The following is a 16,874-nucleotide window of genomic DNA, read 5'->3' on the forward strand; positions in this document are numbered from 1 at the left end:
AAAGACAAAACTAATGACAAAGACTCCTGGCTCACTTAACATATGTAGTCAAAGAATATCTACTTCCTTATCTTAGTCTTGTCTATGAAACAGATTTATAATAACTTGTGTCTCTCTCTCTCCTCTCAGGACTTCATCTGTGAGCACTACGGAGAGGACAGCTCGCTCTACGACAAAGAGCTCAAAGAGCTTATGGAGCTCAGACAGGTTAATAAACACACTCATGTAACTTCATCCAGATCAGTATTATATTTGGCTTTTATTATATTGGTTTTAAAAGGGACAGAGTGGACCTCAATGTGTGTGTGTTTGTGTGTAGGGGGGGGGTTAGGGTTAATACATGAGGAAGAAATAAGGAGTCTTACAGTAAGAAAAGGAAACAACTTTAAATCACAGCTTTTTATCCAATACTTTCAAGATTACATGATTGTCCATAACTGACATTAAGTTGTTTAAAAGGTGAAATATATGAAAATATGATATTATCCTCACCACTAAAATTCAAACCACTGGACTGTAAACTGCTGTCAGTCTCCAACTGATTGAGAGGTATTTTAATTTGGAGACAGTAGTCAACTAAAATACAAATATGTAATCTCTTTTAAGTCCCTTCTTAAAGCATACTTTTATCAGAGAGCCTTTCCTGAATTTATTTGAGTTTTAATTTTCCTTAAATTGCTTTTATGTCCCTTTTAAATATGGTTTGTCTATTCTTGCTTTTTTTCCTACACTGAACTGGTTTTTATTTTTTCTGTTTTATAGTGAATTATGGGTTTTGCTGCTCTTAAAGCACAAAATAGTCCACTCAATATAAGAGCAGCAAATCAAGATTCCAGTTCAGACACTAACTAATCGTCATCATTTTGTGTCGTCACAATCAGCTGTAGAGTCACGTGACTGCAGTTTTCACATCTTTATAATGTGGAGCATTGCATTGTGGGATTGTTAGCAGAAAGCAATTCTGTGTTTAAACCTTTTTAGCAATCTTCATTCCAACTTATTACCACAGGTTTTACACATAATTTTGGGAAATGTGGTCAATAGGCATCATTTAAATTACATTATACCTCACTTTGAGTTAATAGTCCTCCTGGGTGAAAATTGATCAGAGGACAACAGGAGGGTTAAAAGGTGATTACATCTGTACTTGTTTCTGCTGCCCCCTAGTGGCCAAAAATCATGATTATTTATTGCAGGTTTAGAGATGAGTTTAAACATTGTGTATCTTTAAAGCAGTTAAACATCCCGTGTATCTTAACTTCAGTTTTAAAAGTTCTGTTATAGTTTCTCGTCCTGCTGCTCTCACTGAAAAAAGGAAGAACCTTTAAAGGTCTGAAATGTGTGTTGATGAAACACTAACACTGATAATCTGTCAGTGACATTACAGACATGTGTTTGTTGTTGCAGGCCATGCGAACACCCAGCCGTAACCAGGCCGGTCTCGAGCTGCTGATGGAGTATTACAACCAGCTGTACTACCTGGATCAGCGCTTCTTCCCCCCACACAGGAACCTGGGCGTTCACTTCCACTGGTACAACAGGAACACGTTTACATCTAACACACGGAGGCGTCGCTGGATTATACAAAACTAGACATGAGACAGTAGAGCAGCGGTGTCATTTTCATTCAAGGGCCATTTAATCTGATGTGGGTCAGATCATTAACAAGGAAGGAAGGAAGGAAGGAAGGAAGGAAGGAAAGAAGGAAAAGAAGACAGGAAGGAAAGATGGAAGAAAGGGAATAAAGACAGATGGAAGGAAGGAAAGGAAGACAAGAAGGAAGGAAGGAAGGAAGGAAGGAAGGAAGGAAGGAAGGAAGGAAGGAAGGAAGGAAGGAAAAGAAGACAGGAAGGAAAGAAGGAAGAAAAGACAAGAAGGAAGGAAAGAAGTAGGAAGGAAGGAAGGAAGGACAGATGGAAGGAAAGAAGGAAGGAAGGAAGGACAGATGGAAGGAAAGATGGAAAAGAAGACAGGATGGAAATATGGAAAGAAGGAAAAGAAGACAGGAAGGAAAGATGGAAGAAAGGGAAGAAAGAAGGAAGGAAGGAAGGAAGGAAAAGAAGACAGGAAGGAAAGATGGAAGAAAGGGAAGAAAGAAGGAAGGAAGGAAGGAAGGAAAAGAAGACAGGAAGGAAAGATGGAAGAAAGGGAAGAAAGACAGATGGAAGGAAGGAAGAGAAGACAAGAAGGAAGGAACGAAGGACGGACGGAAAGAAGTAGGAAAAGAAGACAAGATGGAAATATGGAAGGAAGGAAAGAAGGAACGAAGGAAGGAAGGAAAGAAGGAAGAAAAGACAAGAAGGAAGGAAGGAAGGAAGGACAGATGGAAGGAAAGAAGGAAAGACAAGCAGGAAGGAAGGAAAAGAAGACAGGGAGGAAAGATGGAAGAAAGGGAACAAAGACAGATGGAAGGAAGGAAGGAAAGTGGGCCAGATTGGACCCCTTGGCGGGCCGGTTCTGGTTAAATAATCTTGATAGCATAAATACAGAGTATACATTTACAATGTTAAGTGCCGGGGTTTTTTGTTTTTGTCTGATCAGTAGATGTCCAATAATAAACAGATTTGATTTGCATTAAACGACTTCATCCCTCCTCTTCCTCTTCCTCCTCCTCCTCCATCTCTCAGGTACGACTCTCTGACAGGCGTCCCATCGTGTCAGCGAGCGTTGGCCTTCGAGAAAGGAAGCGTGCTGTTCAACATCGGCGCTCTGTACACGCAGATCGGAGCGCGGCAGGATCGCTCAGCCACGGCCGGCATAGACCGAGCTATAGACGCCTTTCAGAGAGCCGCAGGTAACGAAACACGGCGAATACACACACAGCCGGATGAGACTACGAGATTTAACATCCTACACATTGTAGTTATGAGGAGGATTTGAGCTCAAACTATTCAATTCAGGCTGACATGGCATATTTAAATGTCTTGTTTAGTCTAAAACCTAAAAGTGTTCAACTTATGGAGCTTTTCCACTATACAGTTCTAGCTCTACTGGACTTCCTGTAGTTCTTGTAGTCCTTCCTTCTATCCTCCCTCCCTCCTTCTCTCTTTCTTTCTCCCCCCCTACCTTCTTCCCTTCCTTCTTTCCTCTGTCCTTCTTTCCTTCCTTCCTCCCTTCCTCTTTTCCTTTCTCCCTCCCTCCTTCCTTATTTCCTCCCTCCCTCCTACCTTCCTTCCTTCCTTCTTTCCTCCGTCCTTCCTTCCTTCCTTCCTTCCTTCCTTCCTTCCCTCCTTCCTTCCTCCCTCCTTTCCCTCCTTCCTCCCTTCCTTCTTTCCTCCCTTCCCTCTTCCTCCCTCCCTTCCTTCCTCCCTCCTTCCTTCCCTCCTTCCTTCCTCCCTCCCTTCCTTCCTTCTTTCTCCCTTCCTTCCTTGACTTGAGGACAACAGGAGGATTGCGTCTCCATCAGGGATAGTACCTGGTTCCTGGTACTTTTTTAGTATCTGCTCTGTCGAGGTTCCAAGTGAGCCGAGCCGATACTAAAATGTGACGTCAACAGACTGCCGGCCACTGATTGGTCAGAGAGTCACTGGAAGAGTCATGAGCACGACGTAGTAAGAAGTAAAGATGGAAGAAAGGAAAATAAGACCAGAAGGAAGGAAGGACAGAGGGAAGGAAGGAAGGAAAGATGGAAGGAAGGCAGGAAGGAAAAGAATACAAGAAGGAAGGAAGGAAGGAAAAGAAGACAGGAAGGACAGAGGGAAGGAAGGAAGGAAGGAAAGATGGAAGAAAGGAAGGAAGGAAGGAATGACAGACGAATGGAAGGAAGGAAGGAAGGAAGGAAGGAAGGATGGAAGAAAGGAAAAGAAGACAGGAAGGAAGGAAAAGAAGACAGGAAGGAAGGAACGAACGAATGAAGGAGGGAAGGAAATAAAAGAAGACAAGAAGGAAACTGGGCCGATGTCCAACACAAGAATCAAACCCAACATTTTTAAATACCAACAACAGCGTTACAGAGATTGGTTTCTCTTGTCTTGCTTTGTGTGAGACAGAAAGCCTCATACAGCAGCAAGTACACCATCGCCTCCATGTCCTCCATTGTTTATGTGTTTGTGTCGCGTATAAAAAGCTGTGCTATGACGACCCCGCCCACGTTGAGTAGGTACTATAGTAATGGAAAAGGTTCCTGGTACCAAACCGAGTCGAGATGGGCCGAGTCGAGCCGAGTAGTGCTAGAACTGTATAGTGGAAAAGGCAGGGGGGGAGTTCTGGTCCTCTGCAATGAGGCCAACGCGGAAGTAATTTAAAACTGCATTCTATCAAAAGGCCACCAGGGGGCGACCGTTTTGGTGTCAAAAGGACTTCCGTCTCTATACAAGTCAATGGAGAATTCACCAACTTCTCACTTGATTTCTAACCTCAGTAAACGTTTTCAAAATGTGTTTATGGTCTCAATCGCTAGTTTAAAGCCTTCTTCAATGCAGTATGATGTTCATTTGGGACATTTTGGCCTCCCTGATTTTATATGTGACGATAAAGCAGGGTATGCATTAGGGCGTGGCTACGTCGTGATTGACAGGTTGATTGGTTCACAGGTTCAGGAGGGCGCCTCATGCTCCTCCTGATGCCCATATAAGTAGAATCCGTGTTTTTATTTTTCCCAGCATGCACCTGAAATTTTCAAGATGGCGCTGCTCAGATCCGATACTATTGGCCTCCGAGCAGCAGTCCACAAACCAATGGGTGACGTCACGGATGTTACGTCCATTTCTTATATAGAGTCTATGGGAAAAGCGCCATAACAGAGAAAAACTGTAAATCTTCACATTTGAAAGGCTGTGAACAAAGAAACACTGCTATTTTTCTTCAATAAGTAACTTAAACAATTATTATTATAAAAATAGTTTTAATTTTCTGTCTTTTGACTAATAGACTGTATGTTTCATCACTATATTAAAATGTTTTGCATATTTGTGTCTTCATCTCTGTTTTTTAGGTGCATTTAATTACCTTAAAGACAACTTCTCCAACGCTCCGAGTCTGGACATGAGCGGGCCGTCGCTCTGCATGCTGGTGCGTCTGATGGTGGCTCAGGTGCAGGAGTGTGTGTTTGAGAGCGTCACACTCACCACGCAGGACACACACTTCACCTCCCAGCTCCGCCTGGCACAGGAGGCGGCGCGGGTGAGTGCACACGTCTCTCGCTGTCGTTGTCGTCGTTACCGTTGCTGTTGCTGCTGATTCTCACTGCGTAACGTGCTCGTGTGTCCTGCAGGTGTCAGACGTCTACATGCTGGTGCAGCAGACCATGACGCAGCCGCTGATGAAGGACTACGTGCCGTTTTCGTGGGCGTCGATGGTTCAGGTCAAATCTGAACACTTCCGAGCTCTCTCACACTACTACGCTGCTGTTGCACTCTGTGACCACATGTGTACGTTTCACTAACCTGCTCAGTTCTTTTCATGCTATTTAAAGGGTGTCTCCTGCCTCTGTACACTTAATCCTTCTTTATTACTATTATAATTATTTGTTTTCACAGTAAAATAAGGGTGACATACAGTATAAACACTTCATACTATAGAACAGATATAAACAGATTCATACTATACATATACATTTTTAAGAAATCAGTAGGAGACCCTGACACCTTTATACAAAGAGCTTTTTTAAAATCTAAAAGCATGATAAACAGATTACATCTATCTATAAATGACAGGAACGTCTGTATGTCTGTTATTCGCATATCTCGAACCATTCATCCGATTGATTTCAAACGTGACAGGTGTCTTGCTACGAGCAGTGCAAAGATTGACGTCGTTTGGATAAGAAATGTAAAAGATACAGATAAATATAATCGGTAAAAGAAGCACACATTTGCTGTTGCCTCTCTAGCCACTGGCCACTCCCCCTCTCAGTCACACACTGAGCACAGAGTTAGAGAGAGTACTATAAAGCAGCTACAATGTGAAATACACTTCAGACCCTCGAAAAAAATGGATGAAACTGAAAACACTTCGAATAGCCCAGGCTACTTTGTAGTAAAAACACAAGCAAAAACAGATTTTGCACGGGTGCTGCAATAGTAAATTATAATGAGGGAAGGGAACAATTTTCATAGATAACATGGATCAGGATTTACAGTACAGAATGTGCTCTGTTCAGTTGGTGATATTTTGCAAAGACAGATTGTTAAAATTATATTTAATCAAATATAAAAGAGGGGAAAAAAATGTTTCGCTGCTCGTTAACTGGTGGAGTCTTGTGCTGCTGCCAGCGTCGGTGGGTCGGTTCAGGTCCAACACATTTTGGAGCGGGTCTAATTATCCTCTGAGCTGTCTGGAGCAGATCTGACTGTCCTTTGGTCTCATTCAGAGAGTGTGTCTTTAAAAAAAACAACAACAACAACAAAAAGCATTCATGTCAGAGCTGCATGAGTCTGGTCAGAATGAAAAACACTTCATGAATCGAGTTGTTAATATCTAAATGCTCTTAAAAATTAAACACTTCATTAACTACAGAAGCTACAGAAAATACACTGTTCTGTTTAGAGAACAAGTAATTGTATTTTAATCTTGTAATGTAGGTTTTAAATGAGTTTAATTTGTTAAAAGATAATAAAAAACATCAGTTATGTGATTGATTGATTGATTGATTAGTTTATTTAAGCAAATGTCTACATGACAAATCATAAAATACACTTCCACAAATTCACAAGGAGGATACAGCAAAGCATTTAGTTTAAGTGGTAGAAATGTCCCGTTGGCACGGATACAGAGCCAAAGCCTCTCCTATAAATCTTCCCTAAACCGAAAGTCTCCATCTTTAAAAGAGTCGATTCAATACGTCAACTTAAGACAACTAAAATAAATCAAATAATTCCTCAAGTCACTGTACAAACACAAACGTTATTTATATCTGCTTCTTCTCAATCACACAAGGACCTTCTTTAATTTAACTTTATATATGATTTTGTATATTAATTGTCTTTTGATTTCAATGTAGTTTCTAAGTTTTGGCTTCTTAAAAATGTCCAATTATAAGTAAAAACTTGAATTAAATCAAAGAAGACACACACTGAAGAGTCAAACACTGAGTTTAAAGTCTTACATGTTGACTCTCCTAAGTCAAAACTACACAAATTCTAATTTATGTCTTTTTTTAATGTATTTTATTATATATTTTTGCTATTATTGTTCTTATTCTTTTGTCTTATTGCTGCTTTTCTATTTTTACTGTCCACTTGCTGCTGTAATAATGTAAATTCCCCCATTGTGTGACTAATAAAAGAATATCTTATCTTATCTTATCTTATCTTATCTTATCTTATCTTATGTTATCTTATCTTATCTTACCTTGTTCTTTAGTGTCTGAGGAGGGGGACGACTGCGACGAGGAAGCAGAGAAAGCCTTCCTCCAGTTCTACGTCAGCCCTCCTGCAGGACCGCAGCTCAGCCAAGTTCTACGAGACCCAGAAAACAGAAGAAAGTTCGGTGAGTTCATGTTCACCAGGAGACATTTTAACTTTTATAAATATACACGGTTAGAGGCTTTTGGTGGCATTTTATCAGAACTACTAATAATCTATTTAAATATAAGTAAAGTAGAAGCTTCTGGCACAACTTCATCTACTTCAGAGGTGAATGGAGAAGAGGAAAACAGTCTAAAAATGCAAAGCTCCAGCAACACTTGAAGTATACAGAACAACTTTATTGTTAGGGGTAGTTAAAAAGCAGGAAAAAACCCCAAAAGGTTAAAAAATATACAAAAAATAACAATTAATGTGCATCCAGACATGTAGCTACAAATATGGTCATGTGACTTCAGGCCAATCGAAAACTTACATGAAATAATAGACAGAGGAGTCGGCGTTCTAGTTTTAAACATTAATGTTGTTTTTTTTATTATTTAATTTTAACACTGACACTCTGATCTACTGCATTAAAGATTTCCTAAAATCAGGGTCCCGCAGATCCTTAAAAAGTCTTAAAATGTCTTAAATTTAGTTTTTGATATTCAAGGTGTGAAAATGTCTTAAAACTGAAGTTGTTAAATTTGATTTGAGCTTAATTATATTAGTTCAGTTTATGTTATTTATCATTATTTATGATTACTTTTTACATAAACCAACCTATCAACGTATTAATAAAAGTAAAAAATAATCAGCAGTTGGAACTATAATGAAACTAATCATTAGTTGTAGTCCTGTATAAATGACTTTAAAATAAATAAGCTCAATTTCAACCCTCTACAACAGTAAAATCCTGCTTTTGCATTATTATGTCTCAGAGTATTAAAAATCATTAAATTTGTCCTTAAAAATTTGCATATACCCTGTATGATATATGATTTCTGCTTTAATTGTGTGAAGGTAAAGCTCACCTGCGTCGTGCAGTGATCCGACACGAGGAGGCGATGCGAGTCCACAGTCTGTGTAAGATCCTGAGGAAGATGGACATCCTGCAGGACGTCCTGTCGCTCACACACAAACGCTCGCTGGACAAATACTCCGAGCTGGACCGAGAGGACGACTTCGATGAGACGGCAGAAGCTCCGGAGATACAGTGTAAGTATTAAATCTCCATTACAATTAATAATTATGATAATATTGGATGACAGGAAGTGATTGTGATGATTTCTGTTAACAGCTCAAACTCATCAGAAACCAGACATCATCCCAACCAACTTCTCCACAGTCCAAGTTACTGATATCTTCCAAAGACTGGTAAGAAATTCAAAAATATTGCAAAAAATGGTTTTAAAAGCAGCATCAGGTTTGTTAAAATGTACATTTAGTATTTTTGTTGGTTTTATATAATTTGAAATGACATGACAGGAGGGTTAAACAATGTAAATGGTTCCTGATCTCCATGGTTACCAGAGTAAATGTAATATTTAGAACAATTGTATTCCATTACCTTTATTTAATATAAAGTTATAATGTAAGATCATGCCAAACTAGTTGATATGGTGTTTTACTGAGAATTTACTGTTTTTAAGCAAGTTGAATTATTTGGTACAAAGTTTTTATGGTTACACCACTTAGACATTTTTGCCATAATCCTCTAATATATTCTCTCTAAATGGATTAAAAGCAGAAATTTGATGCTGGGTCCACAAAAAAAAGAATGTGTGCAAGTTATTCATACGTTCATATTTTAACCCCTTTAAATTTGACTAAACCACATGGACACAAAAAACATCACTGACCCATTAGATGTTGTAATAATTTGGCTTCGTTCTGCAGGGGCCTCTCTCTGTGTTCTGTGCTCGAGCTCGCTGGGGTCCGATGCGTCTGATCTGCCTGCAGAGAGGAGAAGGAGGACTGGGCCTCACGCTCAGAGGAGACTCCCCCGTCCTGGTGGCTGGAGTCGTACCTGGAGGCTGTGCAGCGGTAAAAAACAAATAAAACACTGAGCTTAAATCTGCATCGGTTACAGCAGAAGTGCTCATGTCTCAAACTATGATGTTAGAGAGCAGAAACAGCTAGAAGTTACTCGAAGATAAAGTCAGAAAGTGTTTATTTAGAGCTTATTATTTTCTCTTTTTATTCATTTCTTTCAGTCATGAATAAATACTTCTATTCTAATGGAGTAAAATAATAAAATTCAACTTCTAAACTATCTTTTTTAAACTTTAAGGGAGTCTAGCTTCCTAATTAGTAGCTCATTTGTAATCTCAATAAAAAGTTTATAGAGCTGTACTCATTGCAAAAAAAGGAGGCCTTGTATTCTGTAACAGTGCAGCAGCGTCACAGTGTCTTGTAGCAACACAAAAACACTATAATAATTGGTTTGTTGGGACTTATAGTCTACCTGGAAATCAGTTTAAACCCAATTAAAATTTAAATCTGCTCCTGATTAACTTTTTAATCAGGAAAGATTTTCTGTAAACCTGAAAATAATTAGCTTTGTGTTTAATATCCCTTTTAAAATCAGCATGAACTAATTTCAGTCTCTTTGTATTGAAGCTACAATGAATTGTGTGTGTGTGTTATTAAGGAGGCGGGACTGAGGGAAGGAGACTACATCGTGGGGGTGGACGGAGAGGACTGTAAGTGGGCCAAACATGCCGAGGTGGTCAACATGCTCAAGAGCTGCAGCGACAAAGGAGTGGAGCTCAGTGTGGTCACGTTACACTCACATGATACACAGGTAAGTTAGTGACGTTACTGTTTCAGTGTGTGTATGTGTATGTAAAGTCCCCAAAAGTGACCTAAGACAAAACTTGTGTGTGTAAGTGTAAGTAAGTCTCTAGTAAATGACTGTAAGGTCCCCAAAGGTGACCTAGGACAGAGTTTGTGTGTGCAGGTCTCCAGGAAATGAATGCATCTATATAAGGTCCCCAAAAGTAACCTGTGTGTGTTTGTGTGTGTGTGTGTGTGTGTGTGTGTGTGTGTGTGTGTGTGTGTGTGTGTGTCCAAAATTAATCGTGGACAACACCTATGTGTACATAAGTCTCCAGGAAATGAATTTTAAGTCCATGTAATGTCCCCAAAAGTAACTTAGGACAGAGGTTGTGTGTGTGTGTGTGTGTGTGTGTGTGTGTGTGTGTGTGTGTGTGTGTGTGTGTGTGTGTGTGTGTGTAAGGAATTCCCCAGTAAATTAATGTTAAATTAATGTAAGTTATAAATAGTGTAAGTCTCCAGGAAATATAATGTCCCAAAAGTAACCTAAGACAATACTTCTGTCTCCAGGAAATGAATGTGAGTCCATGTAATGTCCCCACAAGTAACCTAGGACAGAGGTTGTGTGTGTGTGTGTGTGTGTGTTTTAGGACTTTTCCAGTAAATGACTGTAAGTCTATTTATTGTCCCCAAAAGGAACCTAGGTGTGTGTGTCTGTGTGTCTTTCTATGTCTATGTAATGTCCTCATAAGTGACCAAGGACAGTAAGTGAACGTAAGTAAGTCTCCAGTAAATGTAATGTCCCAAAAGTAACCTAAGACAGAGGTTGTGTGTGTGTGTGTGTGTGTAAGTAAGTCTCCAGGAAATGAAGCAAGTCTATGTAACGTCCCCAAAAGTGCCCTAGAACAACACTTGTGTGTACATAAGTCTCCAGGAAATTAATGTAATGTCCCCAAAAGTGAGCTAGGACAACATGTGTGTGTGTGCTCACCTGTACAGCGTCTCTCTCTGTGTGTCTTCAGGTGGAGCGGAGGGCCGTCATGTTGTCTCACAGCAGCGACAAAGAGAACAACAGGCAGCGGCTGATGGGCGGAGCTAAAGGTCAGAGCTCGGCGTCCCTGCTGAACTGGAACAGGAAGAAGAAGAGGGAAGGCGGCGGCGGCGTCACCAAGAGACTAGGAAGCACTTTCAGTTTGTCGTTCGGCAGCATCCGAGACGCCGAGGCAATGTACTGAGACGTGACCGCAGAGGAGCCACTCAGGGAATCACAGCGGCGGAGCACACGGTACGATGAGCGCCACCTTCAGACCGACAGAAGCACTGCACCGAGAAACACAAGACGATTAAATTCAGTATCTCTGTCCCCCTTGATCCCACCGGCACGGATACGCTGCGTTCAGGCTCCGACACGACTCTGGAGAAGCGGCTCTCGAGTCTATTTTTAATGGAAGATGCTTCAAAGCCGCGTCAAAATCCACAGAGCAGATCGAGCTGGACAGGAAGTCAGACACAGAGCATAGAGCATAGAGCAATTTTCTAAATAAAACAGCCTGTGCAGTAGGGCTGGGCAATAAATCCATATTATATCGATATTGGGATATTGTCTTAGATTTTGAATATCGTAATATGGTGATATGGAATAAGTGTCTTTTCCTGCTTTTAAGGTCTGCATTACAGTAAAATGGAATGTTCTATTATCTGCCTTTATCCACTTAGTCATTATATATACATTACTGATGATTATTTATCAAAAATCTCAGTGAAAGCACCGATAGTCATCCCTACAATATTGTCAAAATATTGATGCATTTGGTCAAAAATATTGTGATATTTGATTCTGCCCACATCGCCCAGCCCTACTGTGCAGACTCCCGATCGTATTTCAGCGATAAAACACGAATAAAACAAACTCATAAAGTGACCATCTAACTATGGAGCCAACTGACTCACAATAGAAGCACAAAAATTAAAACAAACAAACAACTAAATTAACTAAATTCGAGCATGTTAACAAAATGTAGTTGTGCTGCTATTACAGTAATTACGGTAGCCTGAAGGCACTCGTTTAGATTTGATTGGGCTGCCGTAATTACTGCAGTAGAAGCACAACTACATTTTGTAAACTTGCTCAAATTTAGTTAATTTAGTAATTTTTCTTATATTTTTGTGCTTCTATTGTGGGTCAGTCAGCTACGTAGATAAATTGTCTCTTTATCTGTTTTATTCGTGTTTATTGCTGAAATAAGAGCGAACAATTTTTAAATTAAAGTGCCCTGTTAATACAGTAATTACGGTAGCCTAAAGACACTCATTTAGATATGATTGGGCTGCCGTAATTACTGTATTAACAGTGCAGCTTAATTTAATACATGGATTGCTTGCTCAGAGTATGCTAACGCTCCCGGTGGGGTAGGACGCGGTGCAGAAGGGGTAAAAAGAGAATTATTGCAGCATTGATAACGTCTTAAGATTTAAACGATCCTGCCTCTGAGGAACATTTTAACGCTGTGCTCTGCCTTACTGATAAGTCTTCTAACTGAACTTTCTCCTGTAATTAGCAACTTCGACACACACATTTTGGCACAGGTCTGTTATTGGTCGGACTTCACTGAGACACAGACGGTTCAGCAGTTTCAACAGTTTTCAATATTAATCACAATTACGTAAAAGATGATGCTTGAACTCAAACAATGCAACAAATATAACTTTACATAAAATAACGTAAACGAGAGGATGATGAAGCATATTTTCTTGCGTCTTATCATCTTAAAAGTGGTCTTAGCGGTTTCCGAATACTCACTAATTACACTTATCTTTTTTTATCAGTTCATTCACCGATAATTTGTACTAAATTCATTAATAAGTACGACGTCGGACTTCATCTTCGGATCAGTGTTCTGGGAGAAATATCGTAGCTTTTGTTTTTGTCGTTTTCTAGCTGAGTTTAAAAAAAAGAAAGAATGAAAAAGCACTTAAGAAGTTCGATCTCATGTTTTTGTAGGCCTGTCACAATAATTACCGACTTATCGTACAATATCGTAATTATTAGCATGATCGTGTCTATATATGGACATTAGCAGCATTAGCAGCAACTTTAATCTTCATTCTCCAACTGTGAAGTATGTGGTCTAAAAACATTATAATAATAATAATGTTAATAATACTAATTAATTAATACTAGTTAATTAACTAGAAAACTGAAATTTGAGGTGCCTTTTGCCATATTAAGTGACCTGAATCGCTACTATTTCTATCCACTAGGTGGCGCACTAAGACCAAAAGTACCTAGAGTACTATTTTACTGATGCAATTAAACATGTTATAACAAACTAATAATCCAAAATGACACTGAAATGTGTATTATGCTATTATATTATCATTATATCAGTGGTATAAAATGATCTTTAAATGACAATAATATCGTTTATCGTCCAATAAGAGCAGTTATCGTGACAGGCCTACACTTTATAGTGTTTTTGGTAGTTTTTTGTATTTTTGCTGCACTGTGAATATTGAAACGGACAAATCTCTTCTTCTTTTTCTTATATAATGATGTTGTTTTTACTTCATGTACGGAGCCAAATCTGGGCCGTTAAGTTTTGTTCATTCGAAAAAGAGATTTGAAACTGAAAGTCCAAGTTTTGATGTTGAATTTTGAATCCTATTATTTTTCTTTTTACAGTTTAAAATATTAGCTTTTTAGTTTCAGATCTTTTTTTTTTTACTATCACACAATATCATGTCTTATTTTACCTAAGACATGAAAATATAACATCCTCATAATTACTATCTTATTAAAACTATTAACTATTCATTTCACTAAAAGACATGTCAATAGATACGGAGATAATTTAACCCAGAACAGCCTCAATGGACAAAACTTTGTAGCATCTATACAAAAGTATAACATTTTAAAATATCTTCATTTTCATGCATTTTGAGCCACTCTAGGAAAAGTCATCAAATTTCAGGGTAAAAGACATTTGAGGTGTTTTTACAGCTGTTAAATTTGACCCGTAGAGTATGTAAGGGGTTAATGATTTAATTCGCATGGCAGCGTTGTATAAATTCTGCCACTAGGTGGTGCTGCAGAGTCAGTAATAAACAAGTTGTGAAAGTTAAAAAAACTCAGTTTTAACCATAGACTATATATAAGAAATGGACGTAACATCCGTGACGTCACCCATTGGTTTAAGGACTGCTGCTCGGAGGCCAATAGTATCGGATCTGAGCAGCGCCATCTTGAAAATTTCAGGTGCATGCTGGGAAAAATAAAAACACGGATTCTACTTATATGGGCATCAGGAGGAGCAAGAGGCGCCCTCCTGAACCTGTGAACCAATCAACCTGTCAATCACGACGTAGCCACGCCCTAATGCATACCCTGCTTTATCGTCACATATAAAATCAGGGAGGCTAAAATGTCCCAAATGAACATCATACTGCATTGAAGAAGGCTTTAAACTAGCGATTGAGACCATAAACACATTTTGAAAACGTTTACTGAGGTTAGAAATCAAGTGAGAAGTTGGTGAATCCTCCATTGACTTGTATAGAGACTGAAGTCCTTTTGACACCAAAACGGTCGCCCCCTGGTGGCCTTTTGATAGAATGCAGTTTTAAATTACTTCCGCGTTCGCATCATTTCAGAGGACCAGAACTCCCTGCCTGGTTTTAACTCTCTTTTTGTAAATAAAGAAAACTAACGTCCCAGATTTGGCTCCATATTCATGTTGCAATAACGAACACTCGCTCACACACTGAGAGGTTTGTGTCTCTGAAATAATAATAATAATACAAAATAATGTGATATTGTGTGAGAGATCCTGCAGGAGACGCAGGAACGTGAGTCTACACTGTTTCTTTTTTTTATATATATATATTTTTTTGTCTTTTTTTGAATGTTTTTAAACAATTTCTGAGAACCAGAAATAAAATGTCGTTAAAGTCCAGCCACTGTACTGTATGTTACAGTCAGCCAATGTTAGGAAGTATATAGCGGAGTGAGTGAGTGAGGAGGATGTCTTTTAATTAATAACACTGTTTAAAGGTTTTTTTTTGATACGAGTAGAATTGTGAAAATTGTAGCATATTGTTATTTGGTCCGACTCAAGCTGTGTTTTTATTTGTATGATATTTGTGCCATGGAGGTTTTATAGTAATGAGTACAGAAGGTCAGAGGACATGATTTAAGAAGCTTTTTCTCTGTGATTGTGAATAAAATAATGATTAACAATATCGAAATAAGCTCATCGTGCAGTGAAATCCACCCTCAGATTAATCAGCCACTATTAATTGTTTTAGTTTTTGTATTTTTAAAGAAAAAAATGCCAAAAAATAGAAATCACTGGTTACATCTTCTGTCGTGTCCTCTGTGGCGTTGTGTACCTGCCTCTCTGTAGACGTGTGAGTGAGTTAAATGTTTGGTAAGACTGTCGACTGAATATCTGATCGTCCCTTTTAGCTCTTTTTGGGGGTTTTTTGGGGGAGGGGAAGTGGGAGGGGGGGGGATTTGCACAGTATTTTCTTGTATAAAAAGACAATAAATAAAAGTGAAAAATGAACAATAATCAGCAGCACCTGTTTGAATGATGTCATTACACTTTGTGACCAGCAGAGGGCGCCAAACTAAGTATTTACTGTAAATACAACTGGGTTGATTATGTTATTTTTTGTGGTTTAGTCAAATTTAAAGGGGTTAAAATGTGAAAATAAAAGCATTAATTAGTTTCACACATTCTTTTTTGTGGACCCAGCATCAAATTTCTGCTTTTAATCCATTTAGAGAGAATATATTAGAGGATTATGGTAAAAATGTCTAAGTGGTGTAACCATAAAAACTTTGTACCAAATAATTCAACTTGCTTAAAAACAGTAAATTCTCAATAAAACACCATATCAACTAGTTTGGCATGATCTTACATTATAACTTTTATATTAAATAAAGGTAATGGAATACAATTGTTCTAAATATTACATTTACTCTGGGTAACCATGGAGATCAGGAAACATTTACATTGTTTTAAATGAAGTAATTATTAGTATAAGTCCACTTAACCCTCCTGTTGTCCTTGAGTCAAGGAAGGGAGGAAGGAAGAAGGAATGGAGGGAGGGAGGAAGGAAGGAAGGAAAGAAGGTAGGAAGGAAGGAAAGGAGGGAGAAAGGAAGGAAGAAGGGAAGGAACGAAGGGAGGGAGGAAAGGAAAGATGGGAAGAAGGAGACGAATGAAGGAAGGAAGGATGGAGGAAAGAAGGAAGGGAGGAAGATAGGAGGGGGGGGGAGGAAGAAAGGAGGGAGGGAGAAAGGAAAAGAGGAAGGGAGGAAAGAAGGACAGAGGAAAGTAGGAAGGGAGGAAGGTAGGGGGGAAGGAAAGAAAGAAGGAGGGAGGGAGGAGGGATAGGAAGGAAGCAAGGAGGAAAGGAAAGAAAGAGAGAAGGAGGGAGGGAGGAAGGACAGACGGAAGGAAGGAAGGGAGAAAAGAAGGAACAGTCAAAACAGACGGGGTCAATTTGACCCGGGAGGACGACACAAAGGTTAAATACTGTACACTGTAGGTGGATAAAATACTTAATATTTATCATTCTTTTGTGGTTACACCATTTGACATTTTCAGGAGCATTCAGTCTTACTTTTGGTTGCAAAAATGGTGCAAATATCATTTCAAATGATATAAAACCAACAAAAATACTAAATGTACATTTTAACAAACCTGATGCTGTTTTTAAAACTATTTTTTAAGATATTTTTGAATTGCTCATCTTCCCAAACCTGTTTCACTGCCTGACTCCAGCTGTTAAAACATCCTTACTGGAG

The 16,874-nt window shown here is 39.0% G+C and overlaps 1 protein-coding gene across 1 annotated transcript in view; it reads left to right on the top strand.

Moving 5' to 3' along the window:
* Positions 1-11,296, top strand: part of rhpn1 (rhophilin, Rho GTPase binding protein 1) — a 13,829-nt gene extending 2,533 nt beyond the window's left edge. Inside the window, exons 3-13 of the mRNA XM_062423681.1 lie at positions 130-207; positions 1,408-1,532; positions 2,628-2,794; positions 4,934-5,121; positions 5,213-5,369; positions 7,303-7,428; positions 8,307-8,501; positions 8,584-8,660; positions 9,183-9,329; positions 9,937-10,089; positions 11,090-11,296. Coding sequence (XP_062279665.1) covers positions 130-207; positions 1,408-1,532; positions 2,628-2,794; positions 4,934-5,121; positions 5,213-5,369; positions 7,303-7,428; positions 8,307-8,501; positions 8,584-8,660; positions 9,183-9,329; positions 9,937-10,089; positions 11,090-11,296 — 1,620 coding nt within the window. The remainder of the gene's footprint in view (positions 1-129; positions 208-1,407; positions 1,533-2,627; positions 2,795-4,933; positions 5,122-5,212; positions 5,370-7,302; positions 7,429-8,306; positions 8,502-8,583; positions 8,661-9,182; positions 9,330-9,936; positions 10,090-11,089) is intronic.
* The last annotated feature ends 5,578 nt before the right edge of the window (positions 11,297-16,874 follow it).

Source organism: Scomber scombrus, chromosome 8 (assembly GCF_963691925.1).
Source record: "Scomber scombrus chromosome 8, fScoSco1.1, whole genome shotgun sequence".
NCBI classification, from domain to species: domain Eukaryota; kingdom Metazoa; phylum Chordata; class Actinopteri; order Scombriformes; family Scombridae; genus Scomber; species Scomber scombrus.